This window comes from Podarcis muralis, chromosome 12 (genome assembly GCF_964188315.1).
Source record: "Podarcis muralis chromosome 12, rPodMur119.hap1.1, whole genome shotgun sequence".
Classification (NCBI taxonomy): Eukaryota; Metazoa; Chordata; class Lepidosauria; order Squamata; family Lacertidae; genus Podarcis; species Podarcis muralis.
Window position 1 is genome coordinate 62,564,857 of NC_135666.1, and position 20,892 is coordinate 62,585,748.

A 20,892-nucleotide genomic window follows, 5' to 3' on the forward strand; every position below is an offset into this window, starting at 1 on the left:
CCCTGCCCGGGAGAGGCTGCCCGCAGCTAAGGCTCCCCCAAGAGCCGCACTCCCTTTAAAGAGTGCGTGGAGTGTGCGGCCCTTCTCCCTCCTCGGGAAAAAGCCCCCAAGAGCCGCACACACGCTCCACGCGGCTCTTTAAAGGAAGCGCTGAGCAGAGCCTCCTGCCTGCATTCGCTCCATAAGATGCACACACATTTCCCCTTACTTTTTAGGAGGGGGAAAGTGCAGCTTATAGAGCGAAAAAATACGGTAATCTTAGGATCCAAGCAATTGCCCTAAATGTGTAGAACATTTGTTCAGTTTAGGTGTAGTGTGGTGTGGTGCAATAGGTGAGAGTGGATCAGGTTTTAATCAGCTTCTCTGAAGAGGGCGGAAGCTGGATTTAGATGTCCCCTTCTCCCCACTAAATGTCTTCACAGTGAGGTGGCAGTTTATTTGATCCCTAAATGCAGTTCTCTATGTGGGTACAGTTAGCTTGGAAGCATTTTAATTTTTTTTTATACAAGCCTAATTACAATCTGCTGTGTAAAATAGTAGTTAAAGCAGCCAAATTCTTGATAGGCAGATGTGTGAGTCCAGCTGCCTTTATGTGAAGACAAAGTTGGCTCTCTAATATTCTAGAAACCTTCAGCTAAGATGGAGTGGAACTAGGCTTTATTTCACCCGGGTCAAAAACCCACAGTGACACCCCTCTGGAGGCTTCACCCAGGGCTAAGGAAATGTCCTTCCTTAACCCTTTAGGGTTCTTTTGCTATTTTAGTCAAAATTTCATTCTCTATCTTAATACAACACTTAATACCAGTGTTTACCATAATGTCAAATAGAACGCTAAGAGTATTGGCATATAAGGATTTTCTGATTTGTAAGAATAAATAAGCGATCATTATAATTGTCAGGGTCCTTGTCGCAGAGAAATGGAAGACACATTAAACAACCTAAAGATTCTGAATGTCTTAAGCCCGAGAGGACTGCATATTCCAAATTGTGACAAGAAGGGATTCTACAAGAAAAAACAGGTGAGTGAAATTTCTCAGCCATTTATGTTTTTCCTTCCTTCATCTGTTGCAGTCAGTAATTCCAGTAAAATATCACTGGACAACAAATAATTAATCTTCAACCCATGCCATTTTTATCAAATACAGCAGTTTGGGGCACCTGCTGGCATGGCTCCAATGCTTCTTGTCAGATGCAATTGATGTCAATAACAACAGATCAAATTGGAGAAACCTCTGCCAAGTCACAGATGAGCTTGACGCTGGCCCTAGTTTCCAGTACCTTTCGTTGAAAAAAAGAAGCAGCTCTCTGAAAAAGAAGGGGATGGACAGCAAAATGAGCATATGGCTGTAATAGATCAATGCTTTGAATAGTAATTAGCTGCTTGAGGGTTCCTAGAAAAATTGAGTTGGGTCATGTTACAGACCTGAGCAACTTTACGTATGTATCCTTTACATGCTGCTGAGGATTGCTTCCAAAATCTAGGTCATGTGATCAAGAAAGTGATATGCACTCAGAACATTTACTTCTAAGTAATGCTGGCATCTCAGGCAGTCTGGATTTTGGGCACCTGCCTCATGAGATTATGACCTTTCTTGACAATTGCAGACCACCAGACCTACCCACACCTTGGTTAGTTCAGACATAAACATGCACGACCCTTGTAGACTTTGTGTCTTGTTTTCTCTTTCAGTTTTGCACTTTTGCCTCTATTTTTTTCTCTGTATGCATGCTGACCCTCACTTACTTGAATTAGGATCGTGCAGAATTTTCATTTAATCAGAACTGTGTTGCAATACTTGAAGGTGCCTTTTGTCCCATATTAACATACCTATTTGTTAAGAGAGGCTCTCTTGACTTCTGCAGATTGAAGTGCTTGAGTGACTGCACACAGAGTAAAGCTACCCTTCATTTATACTGGCACCAAACTATTGAGGGTTTTACAGTGGTACCTTGGTTTAAGAACTTAATTTGTTCTGGAGGTCTGTTCTTAACCTGAAACTGTTCTTAACCTGAAGCACCACTTTTGCTAATGGGGCCTCCTGCGCCGCTGCTGCATAATTTCTGTTCTCATCCTGAAGCAAAGTTCTTAATCCGAGGTACTATTTCTGGGTTAGCGGAGTCTGTAACCTGAAGCGTATGTAACCCGAGGTACCACTGTACCTTGAATTTGACCCAATAACAAACCGAAGCTATTGAGGATCTTTGAGGAGGAGTGTAATATACTGAATTTTACTTCTGTCGGCAATCACAGAATCATAAAATCCGCATTGGGGATCATCTAGTCCAACCCCCTGCAATGTATGAATCTCAGCTAAAGCATCCATGACAGGTGGCCATCAAACCTCTGCTTACAAACATCCAAGGAAGGAGAGTCTACCACCTCTCATGGGAGTTTGTTCCACTGCCGAACAGCTGTCAGAAAGTTTTCCCAAATGTTTAGTAGAAATCTCTTTTCTTGTAAATTGAAGCCATTGGTTTGCATCCTACTATCCAGAGCAGGAGAAAACAAGCATGCTCCCTCTTCCATGTGATAGCCCTTAAGATATTTGAAAATGGCTATACTATCTCCTCTCAGTCTCCTCTTCCAGGCTAAACATACCCAACTCCCTTAACCATTCCTCATAAGACTTAGTTTCTAGACCCTTGATCATCTTGGTCACCCTTCCTTTGTTCTACATGTTCCAGCTTTCCAATAACCTTCTTAAATAGTGATGCCCAGAACTGGACACAGTATTCCAGGTGTGGTCTGATCAAGGCAGAATATAGCAGGACTGTGATTTCCCTCAATCTGGATACAAGACTTCTGTTGATGTAGCCTAGTTGTCCCCAATCTTATATCTGTGCAACTGATTATTCCTTCCTAAGTGTAGAACCTTAAATTTATCTCTATTAAAATTCATTTTGTTCAATCTGTTAAAGTATCTTCAATCTCAATTCTGTTTTCTGTGGCATTAGCTACCCCTCCCAGTTTGGTGTCGTTTGCAAATTGGATGAGCACCTTCTCAATTTCTTCATCCAAGTCATTTATAAAGATGTTGAGCAGCTATGCACCCAGGACATAACCCTTCAGCACCCCACTTGTCACTTTTTTCCAGGATGGTGAGGAAACATTAGTAAGCAATCTTTGGGTTTGGTCTGCCAGCCAGCTGCAAATCCACCTAATGGTTATCTCTTCCAGCTCACGTTACCAACTTCTCTGAAAGTGCATCATGGGGAACTTTGTCAAAAGCCTTACTGAAATAAAATACACTACATCCACTGCCTTCTCCTGATCCATCAAGCTTGTAACTCCTTCAAAAAAAAAGAAAAGAGGTTCACGTGGCTTGATTTATTTTTGAGAAACCCATGCTGGGTCTTGGTAATCACAGCATCCTTTTGTAGGCGCTTTTGTTTAATAATCTGCCTTTTCCTGGTATTGATATCAAGCTGACCAGTCTAGGGGGTGTCTTATACATGGGGCCATCTCCCCCCATTTTCTTAAATCTGAGTCCCCCAAAATAGGGGGCATCTTATACATGGGGGCATCTTATAGATGGAAAAATATGGTACTTTGTGATGTGTGACACAGTGATGTCCCAAATCCCTAACCTGTTTTCAGTGTCAAGGTCAGTTCTGAAACGTGTCAGGCGACCATTAGAGAATGAGAATTTTATATCATGATTTCCAAGTTAGGAGACATGGCTTCATGACAGGTGATTCCTAATACCTCCTGTTTTTAGAAATAGGGACGTGGGTGGCGCTGTGGGTAAAACCTCAGCGCCTAGGACTTGCCGATCGCATGGTCGGCGGTTCGAATCCCCGCGGCGGGGTGCGCTCCCGTTGTTCAGTCCCAGCGTCTGCCAACCTAGCAGTTCGAAAGCACCCCCGGGTGCAAGTAGATAAATAGGGACTGCTTACCAGCGGGAAGGTAAATGGCGTTCTGTGTGCTGCGCTGGCTCGCCAGATGCAGCTTGTCACGCTGCCCACGTGACCCGGAAGTGTCTGCGGACAGCGCTGACTCCCGGCCTATAGAGTGAGATGAGCGCACAACCCTAGAGTCTGGCAAGACTGGCCCGTACGGGCAGGGGTACCTTTACCTTTACCTTAAGTGCTTAAAGCTGATATTGCACGAGGCTTCCTTGCTATTTTGCATGACGCATTGCATTTTAAAAGATAGTTTTGCCACATGAACCGCCGTCTTTCCCATGAATGGTTTCCCAGGCCACACCTCCTGCTTCCAGTTGCCATTTTGCAGCAATGATGCAAATGTGCGATGTCTGCTGTGCTTTCATTAGAAAATATTATTCGTAAAGCATTCTCTGTATGTTTCAGTTGGCCTTTTATGTGGTTTGGGAGTTGGAAATGAAGAAAGTCAACATCAAGCGACTAGCCAACCTGCTGTACCTTCCAAAGAGTACACAGACTTCTATGTTAAAGAACTGCTTCCCCATATGTTGCTCATATGGCTCTGTATTGACTTTCACTCTGTGTGTGACATCTGTAAAGGCAGTTTCAATCGTCCAAGGCATAAATGCATTTGTGGGGCCTTGATTTCACTTTTCTTCATTGTCCAAGTAGAAGGAGTGCAACACTTGCTTTATATTTACCCCTACAGCTTATCTTGAACAGCTGAGGATTTTCCTCCATTTATATTTGGGGCTGTAGTTCAGGTTTCAAGTACTTAATCTAGATCTTGTTCCTTTTACAGTAACCATGTTCTCCCCTAGCTCTGCTATCTTCTTACAGTAGACCAATATTAGGGCCAGAAACGGATTGTAATAACTGCTGACTTTTAGATTTTCTGAGAAAGCAGTCTTTATTACCAGGCGCAATCTGCCTTAATCACTCTGGGGAGAGAAGTCTGGGCTTCCACTTAAAACATCTTATTCTCCCCCCTCCCTTTTTTTTTTGGTTTCACGTCCATCCTGAAGAAGAGTTTTCTTTAAATCAAAAGTGTCTGTGCTACTTTGTGAATTTTTGTTGGTCCTTGTAAAAAATTTGTTGTTGTTGTTTAGTCGTTTAGTCGTGTCCGACTCTTTGTGACCCCATGGACCAGATGTAAGAAATTAGAACCATATTTTCAGATAGTTCACATTGTCTTCTAATTCTTTACAATGGTCATGATATCATTTTGCAGGGTCTTCTTTCTGGCTTTTAGCAATTTGGAATTGTGCATTTAGCTTCTTTTTATCCAGAAATGAAGAATCGGGGATGGGATTCCTGCTAGATAGGCAAGGGGCTCGCTCTCTTCGGGACAGAGGGGACTGGAGAGGTTGGCAAGGAGCTTTCGAAGCCACATGCAAGTGAACTTGAAGATGCTCCAGATTCTTTGCCAAGGGATGGGAGGTGGTAACTGATGCTGCAGAAGAGCTTCCACAGCTCACATGCAGAGACCTTTTTAGTTGCATTTTAAACTAACATTTGACTGTTATAATTTTAATCTGGGCTGTAAACTATGCAGTTTATGTGGTTGCTAGGAAATTTTTGTTTAAAAAATAGTTTTTAAATTTTTATACATTATATTTTTAATATTGTTTTGGTCTTGTTTGTAAGCCACCCAAGAAATATTTCTGGATTGGTGGCCAGATACAACAACTTAACACTATTCAGGCATGCAGTTACCTGTTGATGGTAAAGCTCATGGGGTACGAGCTGTGTCCATATGCAGTAGGAGCCCCAGGTGCTGGCTGACTGACTGACTGACTGACACCCAGGAGGGTGACACCCATCCACCTTCCCTCGTCCCCTTAAAGCATGGGCAGGAGACTGGAAAGCAAGGCAGACAATGAATCATAGAATCATAGAGTTGGAATAGACCACAAGGGCCATCGATTCCAACCCCCTGCCAAGCAGGAAACACCATCAGAGCACTCCTGACATATGGTTGTCAAGCCTCTGCTTAAAGACCTCCAAAGAAGGAGACTCCACCACACTCCTTGGCAGCAAATTCCACTGTCGAACAGCTCTTACTGTCAGGAAGTTCTTCCTAATGTTTAGGTGGAATCTTCTTTCTTGTAGTTTGGATCCATTGCTCCGTGTCCGCTTCTCTGGAGCAGCAGAAAACAACCTTTCTCCCTCCTCTATAAGACATCCTTTTATATATTTGAACATGGCTATCATATCACCCCTTAACCTCCTCTTCTCCAGGCTAAACATGCCCAGCTCCCTTAGCTGTTCATCATAAGGCATCGTTTCCAGGCCTTTGACCATTTTGGTTGCCCTCCTCTGGACACGTTCCAGTTTGTCAGTGTCCTTCTTGAACTGTGGTGCCCAGAACTGGACACAGTACTCCAGGTGAGGTCTGACCAGAGCAGAATACAGTGGCACTATTACTTCCCTTGATCTAGATGCTATACTCCTATTGATGCAGCCCAGAATTGCATTGGCTTTTTTAGCTGCCGCGTCACACTGTTGGCTCATGTCAAGTTTGTGGTCAACCAAGACTTCTAGATCCTTTTCACATGTACTGCTCTCAAGCCAGGTGTCACCCATCTTGTATTTGTGCCTCTCATTTTTTTTTGCCCAAGTGCAATACTTTACATTTCTCCCTGTTAAAGTTCATCTTGTTTGTTTTGGCCCAGTTCTCTAATCTGTCAAGGTCGTTTTGAAGTGTGATCCTGTCCTCTGGGGTGTTAGCCACCCCTCCCAGTTTGGTGTCATCTGCAAATTTGATCAGGATGCCCTTGAGTCCATCATCCAAGTCGTTGATAAAGATGTTGAATAAGACCGGGCCCAAGACAGAACCCTGTGGCACCCCACTAGTCACTCTTCTCCAGGATGAAGAGGAACCATTGATGAGCACCCTTTGGGTTCGGTCAGTCAGCCAGTTACAAATCCACTGAGTGGTAGCATAGTCAAGACCGCATTTTACCAGCTTCTTTACAAGCATCTATATTAAACTCCCACAATGAGGTCTCTGTTGTTCTCCTCCTCCTTAATTTTGACCCAAATGCTCTCACTTTGGCTTTGAGGTTCTAAATCTTGGATCTCTTCACAGGTATACACATCCCTGACATATAACGCCACTCCTCCTCCTTTCTTGTCTGGTCTGTTTCTCTGAAATAGATTGTATCCCTCCATTATTACATTCCAATTGTGGGACTTATCCCACCAGGTTTCAGTGATGCCTATTATGTCATATTTAGTTTGCTGTACCAAGAGCTCAAGCTCATCTTGTTTATTTCCCATGCTTTGCACATTAGTGTACAGACATTGAAGTCCATTAATCATTCCCCCGTGTCTCTTATTTAAGGATTTTTTCCTCCCACCACTAGGTCTGCGTGCTGTTTGCTACATTTGGTCTATGACATTTGGTTTGTTTGTTTTTTTGGAAAATGATATTTATTACTTTTCCAACAATTTAAACACAACACTACAAAGAAAAAAGAAGGGGGGGGGGGAGGAACAGAACAATACAATACAATACAATACAATACAATACAATACAATACAATACAATACCATACCATACCATACCATACCATACCATACCATACCATACCATACAATACAAAAACACTACATAACACTGACACATTAAACTAACATAACCAAACAAAAACAGTTTAAAACACATTAAACAATTTCAGTATCTTATCTTTCATTCACTTATTTCCACGACCTCCTCACACCTCCCTTTTTGTATTCCACTTCTATTAGTTGTTTCAGCAATTCCTTTCCATCTTCCTCTGTTTTCTATCCTATAATTATCTTAACACATTTAACCTTATTTTTCCTTTAATATTCTATTAATCTATTTATACTTAATTCCTTATAACATTTCTACTAAAGCCATATCACTTCATTCCAACATTCTTGTAACATTCATTAATTTTACAATGTTTCTGTAAATAATCTTTAAACTTTTTCCAGTCTTCTTCCACTGACTCTACTCCCTGGTCTCGGATTCTGCCAGTCATTTCCGCCAGTTCCATATAGTCCATCAACTTCATCTGCCATTTGGTCTATGACATTTGGATGATCATCTTCATCAATTGATAGACTCCTACCTTCAGGAGCACTGTCTCCCTCCCCCACATTAGTCAGTTTAAAGCCCTCCTGATGAGGTTTCTGAGATTTTTGGCAAAAACATTCCTCCCAACCGTTGTGAGGTGCAGCCCATCGCTTGCCAGAAGTCCATCTTCAAGAAACTGCAGTCCGTGATCTAAGAATCCAAACCGTTCCTGTTTACACCATTTGCGAAGCCAGCTGTTCACTTCCACTATTTTTCCCTCTCTCCCTGGGCCACGTCGTTCAACTGGGAGGACAGATGAGATGACAATTTGTGCATTTAATTGCTTCAATTTCCTGCCCAGAGCCTCGTAGTCTCTTTTGATCTTCTGGAGGCTATTGCTTGCAGTGTCATTGGTTCCCACATGAACCAAGAGGAAGGGGTATTTGTCAGTGGGTTTTATGATTCCTTGCAGTCGTTCAGTTACATCTTGGATCTTAGCCCCGGGGAGACAGCACACTTCCCGAGACATCTTGTCAGGCCCACAGATCACTGCTTCTGTTCCCCTCAGTAGGGAATCCCCTATCACCACCACACGCCTCCTCTTAGGTCTGGTCGGGGTTCTTCCGTGAGCTGTCTGTTCCAAGGTCGCCTGCACATTCCCTGAGGACTGACTTTGCTGCTCGTCTTCATATACCTGATCGACTGTAATGAGGGAGAGATCCTCAAATGGAGTCTGCTCTTCGTCTTCCATGCTAGGGGAGAGGACCTCAAAGTGATTGTGTATTTCTAAACAATCAGAGCGAACCCTGGGCCTCCTACTTCTTTGAGTCACGTTTCTCCATATATCTGGCACCTGTGTTGGTGAACTAGCCTCCTTCTCAGGGGTGTCCCCTGTCTCCTCCTTGGTGGAGATGGTGTTCTCTGTTGCTTCCAAGAAGAGCTCCAGCTCTCTAATTCTTTGGAGCATAGCTACACGTTCCTCCAGTTGTTGGACTTTGTCTTCTAAGAGGGCAAGCAACATACAATTGCTGCAGGTAAAGCTGCCTGCAACCTTTGGCAAGATGGCAAACATTGCGCAGGAACCACAGGCGACTGCAGCTGTTCCCTCACCCTCCATCTTGAGAACGTGTCATTGGGGGTGGCTACAGTGGTCCTCCATCTTAAAAAGCGTGAAGACAGGACAAATAACCCCCCCCCCCAAAAAAACCCTAGGTCTCCCCCAACAAACATTTGAGACTAGCTCCCCTAAATCTAAAAGATGGATCAAACTGCGCGCGCCGCCAGGCGCGCCTCCCACAGCTAATCACCTGACTCAACAGAAACCCTGCCCCCTCTGACCTTTGCACAGGGAGAGCAGCTAATCAGCCACAAAGGAACACACAAACAAGAAAACCCTTTTGCTCCTCCTTCAGCTGCTGCCCTGCAAGCTCAGGAGATCTGAGTGACAATTGTTGCAGATCAGGAGATCAGGGTGACAATTGTGACAATGGAGATCAGGGTGACAATTGTTGCATTGCAAAACATATTTTTCCAGGGAAAGTCCTTTCAAAAAGAGGCAGATACACTCTTTACAGTGCAATCCTATGCATGTTTCTTTTAAGAAACAGTAAGTTCATCTGCGTCTACTCAGAAGTGAGTTCAGTGTGTTTAAAGTGCATATATATCAGATGGTGTTCCTGGCCTCTATGCTGTCTACACTTCTCACCCTCTAAAATACAACCTCCTAAAAGATAACAGCATTATTAACAATCTTTTTGCCCACTGCCACAACCGAGGCATAATAAATTAAGAAAAGTTGATCAAATTAATCAACAGTAAGCATAGCTTTTGCCACTTTGGGCTGTTGCCTGATTTATTACCAAGAACAATAACTGAGTACACATTCCTGGAAATTGGTGCTCGCTGTCTCTCACAGCTATCGTTTGCCGTAACTTCAGACGCAGGCTCCATGCAGCAGCAGCAGCTGATGCCTCACTCCTTATTAGTTTGAACCTTGGATTTATTCCATGGGGTGGGCAGGGGTGGGGGTGGGCATTGAAATTCCAGCAGCTGTGCTGCTCCAGGAGGACTGTTTGCACTCCAGCACTATGGATATGTTCAGATGTCCCCTTGGGGCTCTGTCCTGTCAGACACAGAGCATTTAAAATTTTTTTTGCACAGTCCTCTCCACTGCCAGCTTGGCCACCCCCTCCCCCCAATTTCAGTTCATAATTCCTCTGGAGCAAGCGTTGTACTGTGTGTTGCTTCATGTCAGGGGGGAGTGTACATCTGTAGCTCTGCCAAAGTTGGGGGTAGAAAAACATTTCAAAAGGGGAGCTGTGGGAGAAAAGCGGCAGGTAGGAAAATGATGCAGCATGTAAAGCAAACCAGCTTAGAAGGCTTTGTTCTCGCTCAACCTGTTTCTGGGATGTCCCACTTCAGACTGCAAGTAGAGATTTGTATGCTTACATTCCTTCATCTCCTGCCAACACTTCACATGACAAAAACTGTCAGGTAGAGGGCTAAGGTAGAACCCTTCTCCCTGACATGCTAGTTTCCTGTGTGCAGGAAGTTGAATTATATTGTTACAGGCTTAGGGGTCCCTTCCAGACCAGGGAGCCTGTGAATGTAGGATTGTGAGAATCTGTGCGAGGGGAACATGCTGAACCAGTTGGCTGGCTTCTTTATAAGGCATTGACTGGCCTTGCTTGGCCCCTTCAGTGTTCTCATCAGCATCTGCCAGAGTGAGCCGTGTGGCCGTCGTGGCAACGAAGGGATGCTGCTCTCCCAGAAGGAGGTAGGCATTTCCTCACCTGCCCACCCTTCACCTGGCTAGATGCCAGGTCCCTCTAGAATGGGGAGCAATGAGCCAAGGAGTTTTGGTTAATGCTGGAAGTCAAAGACCAAGGGACATGACTTGCTCTGTGCTGGACGCAAAGCTGAATTGGGGGCTTCCCTAGAAATCTAATGGAGAAGCAAGACCCACTGAAGTGATAAAAAGGTTGAAAGAAAACCACATACCCTAAAGACACCACTGGCTCCGCTGAGCTACATTCCAAGGGAACTAACCCCTGGAGTCGGTCACCACTTGAGCTTGGAGTGTGAGCAGCAGGACATTGGCCTTCAGGGCAGCCACACAGCAGTCAGAGGTTTCTATAGGCACATCTCCCAGGTGAGCAAGTGGCACCATTGCAGTTTGAGGAGACTCTGAAAGAGAGGAGATTCCGACTAAACAGCAGGAAGAACTTTCTGAGAGGAAGAGCTGTTTTGCAGTGGAAAGGTCTCCCTTGGGAGGTTGCAAACTCTCCTTCCTTGGAGGTTTTTAGCAGAGGTTGGATGGCCATCTGTCATGGATGCCTTAGTGGAGATTCTTGCATTGCAGGGGTCCCTTCCAGCTCTACAGTTTTGTGATTCTTTGTTGGTGAATCTGCAGAAAATTTAAGTATTCAAGCAATGAATACTTGTTAATCTTGCTTGCTTTAGACACTCTCTGCCCTAACCCTCTGCCCTAGCTACTCATTCTCTGGTGGCAGAAAAACAGGCTCACATAGTTTCCTTCCTGCTGTGTTGCCCTATGAGATGCACATCCACAGCAACATAATATTGTGATTATATGTAGCTGGCTGGAAGATTGCAGAAAGCCTTTTGAGCTGATGTACGCAAGTGGTTTCTTCTGTGCTCTGTCCCACCTGACAATGCCCCTGTCCTTGTAGTGCCATGTAGTGGCTTTGCATGCCAGTGATCCACTATGGTCCATTAGGATATCAGTTGCTCCCACACACCCCTCACAAAACACTCACAAATGACAACAGTTATTGAAGAAGTTGTATTTAAACCCACTTGATCCAAAATTCACCTATGTAGCAAAGGGACAAATGAAGAAAAATGGTGACATCTTCTCCCCACCGGCACTCAGCCAATTGTTAACTCTGCCACAGGTTTTCCTCTCGTTCTGGGGCAGGGCTCCATTTCAGCACATAGGATTGTTGCATGCACAGAGTGCCAGCCGGCCAACCCCTTGAGGATCTCTCTGTAGGACAGCCAGCATTGTGCTATTCTAGCATGTGGCATGATGTTTGCTTTTCCTGCCTGAAGGTCTAAGAGAATACACCCTTTATTTTTCTGCTAGAATAAAGCTGTGTTAGTTTATATACTGTAATGATATAAACATGGATAAAGCAAACATTTGGGAGGGAGAGGAGTCTGCCCAGCACAATGTGCAGCTTTTTGATGAACACAAACCCTGGAAGGTTGTGGGTAATGCTGGCTCCATGACAGGAGGCTGCAGCCAGAGAAGGGAAAGAGGGACCCGCTGTTCCCAAACTGTCCTTGCTGAGGGATTGGAGACCTAGCAGAAAGTAGGGGTTAAATAGCCCAAAGAGTTCAGCATGCAAATAAACCTCTTGTTTTGTGAGTATCTTCAGGACTTCTTGCAGTTGTCATAGTTCATGTGGATGATGCTTCAGTCTTGCCTCACAACTGGGGGGGGGGGGGCAGGGCAGCAGTATCTGCAGCGAAGCTGGTCTCATTTGTGAAATGCATCACTAATTTGGGACACCAGCATATTTTTAAAAGCATCAGTTAGTTTGGTCTCCTTGTCATTCAGTTGCTAGGAGACACCCAGGGACTTTCCTCACTATGATCCAGCTGTGGCCTCATTGGATTTCTGTGTGGACCTTTTCCTTCCCTTTTTTAAAAAAAGTACATGTAGTCACTTGGCTTAAAGTGCACTGCTGGTAAGACCCCAACACTTGCCTTGCCTAGAGGTATCTCTACAGATAAATTAGGCTGTGCAAATTTGTGTCACGAACCTCCATCCCGAGTCCTTTAAGCACCAGAGCAAGAGGCGGCCTACCTCCTTGCTTCTTCCCAGGCACTGTAATACAACTGGTGAAATGGTTGGTTTACCTACCCCTTGACTGTCAGCGCTGAAAGTGTGACTGACATCTGTGAGGAAGAAAGGGAGGCTCTGAGCAGACACTCGGCTTCAGATTCCTTTGCACCTGTAGAGGGCCAATAGGAGACATGCAAAAACTGGAACATCTCATCTGGCTCTCAAAGACCATCATGGTGGGCTTGGCGGAAGCCATAGTCCTTGGTGATGGATAGGGTTTCTTTTTCTTAAGATAATCCTTTGCGAACACCTTTTTGTTTTCTTCATTTTTATTTCTTTAATTTTTAAAAATCTTTTCTGCTTTATTGCTCACAATTGTATCTTTACACCATAACTTTACATCTGTTTCCAAAGTATATTTATATTCATTATTATTACCAACCCTAAATCATCAAATGTTACATACACACGCATAAAAAGAAGGAAAGATGCAATTTTTAAAATCATATTATTCATAAATAAATGACTTCCCGTCCCTTTCCATTTTGTGCTAGTAAACTTATTACCTATATTTATCTATTTTCTTATTATTTAAGATATTGCCATTTCTATGTGTTTTCCTTTTGATATTTATTATCTACAGAAATTACTCAAAGACCGCTACCGTTTTCAGATTGGAGCAACTACTTTTTAAATATTCCTTAAAACATTTCCAATTTGAAACAAACTCCTGCTTGGATTTATATTTAATTCTTTCTGATAAATAATCTAACTTCACATATTCTGTCAGTTTCAATGTCCAATCAAATCTGGTGGGCATGTATCCACTTTTCCAAGGTGTAGATATTATAACCCTTGCAGCTGTGGCAGCATACAAAAAGATTTTCCTTTTTCTAACTTATACTATAATCAACTGTTTTTGTTTTGTTTTGTTGTTTGTTTTTTTATATTTTTACTGTATTTATATTCAGTGTTAGCTGCCCTGAGCCTGGGCTGGGCTGGGGAGGGGGGGAGTATAAATAATAATAATAATAATAATAATAATAATAATAATAATAATAATATCTTTTTTGGAATTTCCAAACCAGTAATGCCCAGTAAAAATGATTCTGGTTTTTTCGGGATATTCACTTTCAATATTCTTTTAAGTTCAAGATAAATATCATTCCAGAATGGTTTAATCTTTTTGCATGTCCACCACATAATGCAATGTAGTTCCATCAGGCTCTCCACATCTCCAGCAATTGTTTGCAAGGTTTTTATACATCTTAGCTAGTTTGCAGGGTGTCAAATGCCAGCGATAGAACATCTTTTGGAGGTTTTCCCTTGTGGTATCTCTATATTGTGGCCAAAATCTTGGGCCCATCTAATCATAGTTGGTTTAACCTCCTTCTCCTTGACTTCCCAGTCAAGGAGGAGTCGGCATGTTTTCGAGAGAACTTTGGTTTTGGTCTTGATTAAATGTATTTCAAATCTTGAGTTTTCTAGAGCGAAGCCTTTTCCTTTGTCAACTTTAAATCTCTCAAATAATTGGAAATATTGGAACCAGTCAGCAATGTATTCTCTCACTTCTTCCAATTTCTTCAACTTTAACTGGTTCTCCTCTTCTTTCAATAGAACTTGGTATGTCAGCCAATTTCCCTCTGTATTTTTTCTTTTTACCGCTAGTACCTCAGTTGGAGATATCCACCAAGGCACTTTAAGTTCTAAGAGATCTTTATATTTTTCCCAGATCTTGTACAGTGATTTCGTAATAATGTGATTCAGGAAGTTTTGGTGTACTTTTACTTTCTTGTATGCTAGGTATGCGTGCCAGCCGTACCTATTGTTGTATCCCTCTAAATCAAGCAGTTCTGGATTTTTGAGTGTACACCATTCTTTTAGCCACGTAAGACAGTCCGCCTCGTAATACAATCTTAAATCTGGCAGGGAAAGGCCCCCTCTGTCTTTAATGTCAATTAAAATCTGATATTTGATTCTGGGCCTCTTCCCCTGCCAGATGAACCTTGAAATAGATATTTCCCATTCCTTGAGGCAGCCCATCCCACCTAGCACAGGAATCGATTGAAATAGAAAAAGTAATTTAGGTAGTACACTCACTTTTATAACTGAAATTCTTCCTATAAAAGATAACTTGAGTCCAAATATCCAAGTTTCTTTTGATCTCCCAAGTTTTTACATAATTATCCTGAAACAGGTTGCTCTTCTTTGGGGTTAGCCAAATACCCAGGCACTTTGCTTTTTGGCAAATTTTTAAGCCAAATGTTTTTTCCAATTCTTCTTTTTCTTGAACTGATGTATTTTTAACCAATAATTTTGTTTTTGTTTTGTTCAATTTAAAGCCTGCTACTTCACCAAATTCTTGTATTATTTTTGATAGACTCTTTTTTGGATTTTCTGTCATTATGAGCAAGTCATCGGTGAAAGCCTTTATTTTATAAGCCTGGTTCCCCAAGGTTATCCCTTTAATTTGACTTCTTATATTTTTTTTATTTAAGATTTCCAATACCAAAATAAATATTAGAGGAGATAAAGGGCAGCCTTGGCATGTACCTTTGTTAATTTGGCATTCCTTCATGATATTGCCATTAATGATTATTTTAGCTCACTGTTCAGCATATATAGCACTTATTCCTCTACAAAAAAATTCTCCAAACCTCATTTCTTTCAATAATTCTTTCATGAATTTCCACGAGATATTATCAAACACTTTTTCAGCATCAACTAACATAATCACAGCAGGTTTATCTATTTTAAAGTCCAAGTATTCCAACACATGAATAACACTGCATGTGACGTCCAGGTAGAAATCCAGTCTGATCTCTATGTATCAATTCTTGGAGAGTTGTTTTGACCCTGGAGGCTAAGACGTCTGCAAACATTTTGTAGTCATTGTTTAGAAGCACAATATGATCGGTCTATAATTAGCTATGTTTGTTAAATCAACTTGTTTTGGGATAAGCATAATGTAACTTTCTTCCAGGGACGCGGGTGGTGCTGTGGGTTAAACCACAGAGCCTAGGACTTGCCGATCAGAAGGTTGGCGGTTCGAATCCCCGTGACGTGGTGAGCTCCCATTGCTCGGTCCGAGCTCTTGCCAACCTAGCAGTTCGAAAGCACGTCAAAGTGCAAGTAGATCAAAAGGTACCGCTCCGGCGGGAAGGTAAATGGTGTTTCGGTGTGCTGCTCTGGTTCGCCAGAAGCGGCTTAATCATGCTGGCCACATGACCTGGAAGCTGTACGCTGGCTCCCTCGGCCAAAAAAGCGAGATGAGCGCCGCAACCCCAGAGTCGGTCACGACTGGACCTAATGGTCAGGGGTCCCTTTAGCTTTACCTTTAACTTTCTTCCACGTGTTTGGGAGAGTTCCATTCATCAATATATCATTCATTAAATATTTTAGGGGAAGGAATAAAATTTCTTCCATTTTTTTATAATAAATTGCAGGGACCCTATCTGGGCCAGGAGTTTCCCCTATTTTTGATCTTTGTATTGCTTGTTGAACCTCTAGGGACATTATTGGTGAATTCAATGAAGTAATTTTATCCTCTGGGATCAACGATAATTTGCTTTCTTCTAGGTAATTTTTAATTTTATCTATTCCTTCTGAACCTTCTTTGTATAATTCTTTATAATATTTAACAAATTTATTATTAATTTCATTTTGGTCTTCTATCCATTTGTCTTCTATTTTGATTTTGTTGATTATTATCTAGCTGCCAAACCAAAAGTTTTCCAGACTTATTCCTAAATTCGAAATGTTTGTGATTCAACCATTTAATTTTCCATTCTAGCTCTTCATTTATCAGCATTGAGAATTGGGTTTGAAGAATTTTGATATTTTGTTTGATGTTTTCATCATCTCGATGCTTAAATAATTCTCTTTCTTTTTTCTTCAGTTTCTCCCATACTTCAGGTTTTTTTCCTTCATTTTTCTTTTGTATGCATTCTGTTGGATGAAAAAACCCCTAAACACTGCTTTGCTTGCTTCCCAGACAATTTTCACATTGGTTCCTTGATCGGTTCCTTAAATTCATTTCAAAATACTCTTTTGATGTTTGCTTGGCTTTCTGTAAAATCTTTTCATCTTTTAATAAGCTTTCATTCATGTGCCACCTCCTTAATTTCCTCTCTTTTCCTTTTAACAAAATTTCCACCAAACTGTGATCTGGAATGGTTCTGGGATGAATTTCAGCTTTTTTGACTTCACTCAACATGTTCTTAGTAATCCAGATTCCATCAGTTCTTCCTGCTGAGTTGTTAGGATCAGAAAAGTGGGTGAACTCCTTTTCCATTGGGTGTTTAAACTTCCATGCATCATTCAGACAAATTAAATCTATTAATTGGAAGAAAGTGTTTGGTAATTTATTTTGTTTGCTATGTTTTTTCCCCCTTCTGTCCTAATCCGGTTGCGTAACTCCATTAAAGGTGCCTAAAAGAATAATTTTGTCCTAGATAATCCATTATTTCCTTCCTTTTTGTTTTCTTTAGAAGAGAAAGAGAGAGAGGATTGTTAGGTCCTGTGGCTTCTGTTCCCTCAAGGGCAGCTTCCTTCTAGTGCAACGTGTCTGCCAGAGGGCAGGTAGCGCAGGCCGAAGATGCCCACTTTAGGCTGGGGGTTTCTAGGCAGGGCTGTCAGAGTCCGTCAGCATTCCCCAGTGTGGAATAAGGGGACCGGTGGTCTAACTTCATCTAATGCAGCTTCCTGTGTTCCCAGGTGAAGACTGGCAAAATTCATGCCACGCTCTCTAAATATAACGCTCCTGAACAAACTAACTATGTCAATGCTAAAAACAACAACATTTTTTTGGCAGTAAGGTGCTCTCTGAATCCTATGCCATAAAACCTTATCAACATTCAACACAGCCAGATGGGCAGGGTATAAATAAAACAGTAATAATGGTAATAATAATCAGTTAACATGTCGACAACAACTTCTACAATTTGGCAGAAGGAGGTTTGCCAAGCAACACATGATATGACAGTTCACAGATATTAAAGAGAGAGCTTTCTATCCCCACCTGAGATGCTTCCTAATATGTGTGCTCCAAACATAACCTTTGCTATTTTTAACTTGTTCAGGAAAATAGTCTTTCTTGCCCACCATCTTTACTAAATTATTATTTCTGAGCAAACCTCTGCTTTTGCTGTTTGGATAAATCATGTCAGGGAATAATGCTTTCTCTAGAAATTATTTTTATTTATTTACAAAGACAGCCCTGTATATTAGGAAAGAGGCATGTAGGCCTTCAATATGAAGTGATAACTCAGTTGCAGGGGATTATGTATCTGCTCATAAATGTCAGCTGCAAGCCTGGAATTCCTCTGGCAAGCAGATGCAACTAGAGTGGCTTCTGTTGCCACAGTATCTTGGCCAGGCATGTGCTCCCTTTGTGGCCTGTAAAAAAATCGAGTGCCTTTCTTTCCCAAATAAAGGGTCCATATGCAACTCCCTTACTCATGAGGTTACCCTAGACTCATTAAAGGTTGATGCAGCTCCATGGTGGTGGACAGCTGCAGTGTGTAATGTTACACACTAATGTGATTTATAAGGCTTCTTCACATTTTGGGGCTGCTATGAATAGCTTTTATGGTGCGATAATTAGAACCTTAACAGTCATTTGGCATTGGAAGTAAACTTTGATTGTATGCCTTCTATGTGGCTCATCAAAATTCCACTCATTCCCAGCACTGGCAGCGCTGATAAGATGACAATTTACTTTGAGTCTCAAACCACATGCTCAGGGGAAATTCTCTGACTTCCTTTGGGCTTGAGGATTCAAACCCTACAACCCAGTCTTAAAATGCATGACTGTGCCTGTGACCCCAGGGATCCTTCATCCTCATGCAATGTCCTCAGGGCAATATCCACCCAAAGTTATAACACATTTAAGTTTTGCTGAATTCAAATGGAGCATTGATGACTATCACAAACCTTTCCTACAGAGATCAGTGGGACTTAAAAGTGCATAGACTTGTCTGAATTTGTGCCCAGATAAATGGCTCCTCTTATGGGAAATGTGTTTATGCCAGCACACCACTAACAGTTCTCTATACATCCTGCTTTATGAGCAGATTTTGCAAGTGGGACAAGTCTTAAGAGCATAGCTGCCAACATTTCCCTTTTTTTAAGGGAAATTCCCTTATTCCAAATAGGATTCCTCGCAAGAAAATGAAAAAGTTGACAGCTATGCTTAAGAGTGAAGGCAGGCAAAACATTGAAAGAGTGCTGGAAGTAGTTAGATATTGCTGATGCCCTCCAGATGCATGCACATTTTTCTGACTTAGGGAAAACACCAAAGAGTTTTTCAAGGTTTTTGTGTGTGGGTTAACTGAACTGGGGAAAAGCAGAGCTTTGGTAGGAGCCCAAGGTGCCCCTCACCCAGTAACTGCTTCAGCTTTTTGAAATTGGCCGCCTTAAAGTCCAGAGTGCATGTCTGACTCCTCTCAGCTTTCCCTTGCCTCTGTATCATGAAACTTCCTCCCAAGTTTCCAGGTACTTCCGCTTCATCTTTCAGTCCCCCCCCCCCCATTGTTGAGGACTTCTTGGTTCTTCCACCTTCTGGGAAATGAAATTGTCAGTGAGGCAATGGGTGAATTTGTTGAACCTTACATTCTTGGCAGAGTTTGAGTTTCAACAGATCAGGGAAGTTGAAGCCTCCCATGACTACTATATCTCTCCTTTTTGAATGTTTGGTAATCTGCTCTCAGAAGGCATCATCCAAGTCTGCAGTCTGGCTTGGCGATCTATGGCAGACTCCCACAGTAAGGTCACTGCTGTTTCTCTCCTACGGTTTTGATCCATGTACTCTCAATCTGCCTTCCATGCTATACGTCAGGCATAATGCCACCAAAAACATTTGGCTTGATTGTTGCCACTAATCAAATCTCATCTTTTGTCTTGCAGTGTCGTCCATCCAGAGGCCGAAAAAGAGGATACTGCTGGTGTGTGGATAAATATGGGCAGCGACTCCCTGGATATGATGGGAAGGGGAAAGGAGATGTCCATTGCTACAATCTAGAAAGCAAATGAGGGATATCCACCACCTTCTGTGGAATCTGCGTGTGGCATTTTAACTATCAGAAGCCTTGGAATGACTGGGCTGCAGCATAGACTGCGCTAGACTTGGGAGCTCAGAGTTTTGTCCCTTCTTATACTGCAGGGAGTCAGTCTCTGTGGTCTCTGCAGCTGCAACCTGCCACTGACACACTTCTGGCTTTCCATTTTGCCACACAAGGAGTTCTGAAATCCCAACTAAATCTGCACTATGGATACCCAGAAAAAATTTAAAGGGCTAAAAGGCACTTCAGAATGGATTCAGGGAGTCTCCACTGACTTTGTGTTTTTTTGTGTGTTTTTTAATTAACAGCCTGTGACCAATTTGATCCCGAAAGATAACTCTCCTTCTGTGTTGAAGAATTTATAGACTGTAAGCTTTGTAAAGATATTAAACATACTGGATAAGACCCAATCCAAGCTAAGCACTTTTTAAGTTGCCTGGATTTCAGTTGGGGAGTTAAGCATGAGCTCATTTTTATTCCAGTGAAATTACTTATAAGTAATATAGTGTGGAGTGGATCACACCCAAGGTTTCAAAGTAAAAGCATTTTTATTTTGTCTTTATACAGGTCTGACGAGAAACTTTTATCTTCACGGGTAAAATATTTTATTAAAAAGAAAGCTCAAAGAACTTTTTTTAAAGAAACATGTTTCTACTTGGCTATTTTTTCTGTAAAATATACTGTATTATGAATATTCTGTTAGTCTGTATTTAATATAATTGTTTTTTTAATAAACTATTTAAATATAACATAAATGTTATACAATCATTATAGCATATGCTTTCAAATTCTCTTCCCCAGAATACTTTCCAAAGCCTGCATCTATATCTCCAAGATAAGTGTAGTATTCACCCTTTCGATATGTCATAAGTCCATGGAGCAAAAAATGGCAGGGGTTTTGAAAAGCAAGCAGGGAAGCTTATTTTAAGATTAGAGTTATATTTGCCATACTAAGAATATTGTTTTGTATTAAGTGCTCTATATGTCTAACTACAGTTCAGGAAAGGTGTTCACTCCTAAATTAACCTTATCTGGGCTAGTCTGATCAGCTCTATCCAAAGTGTTTATAAGATTGATTAAGCCAT

General features: G+C 42.0%; 1 protein-coding gene across 1 annotated transcript in view; it reads left to right on the forward strand.

Annotated features, from left to right (window-relative positions):
* IGFBP3 (insulin like growth factor binding protein 3) overlaps nucleotides 1-20,562 on the forward strand; it is a 41,111-nt gene extending 20,549 nt beyond the window's left edge. Inside the window, exons 3-4 of the mRNA XM_077916564.1 lie at nucleotides 900-1,019; nucleotides 19,653-20,562. Of these exons, the coding sequence (XP_077772690.1) occupies nucleotides 900-1,019; nucleotides 19,653-19,778 (246 nt within the window). The 3' untranslated portion in view covers nucleotides 19,779-20,562. The remainder of the gene's footprint in view (nucleotides 1-899; nucleotides 1,020-19,652) is intronic.
* Nucleotides 20,563-20,892: the final 330 nt, after the last annotated feature.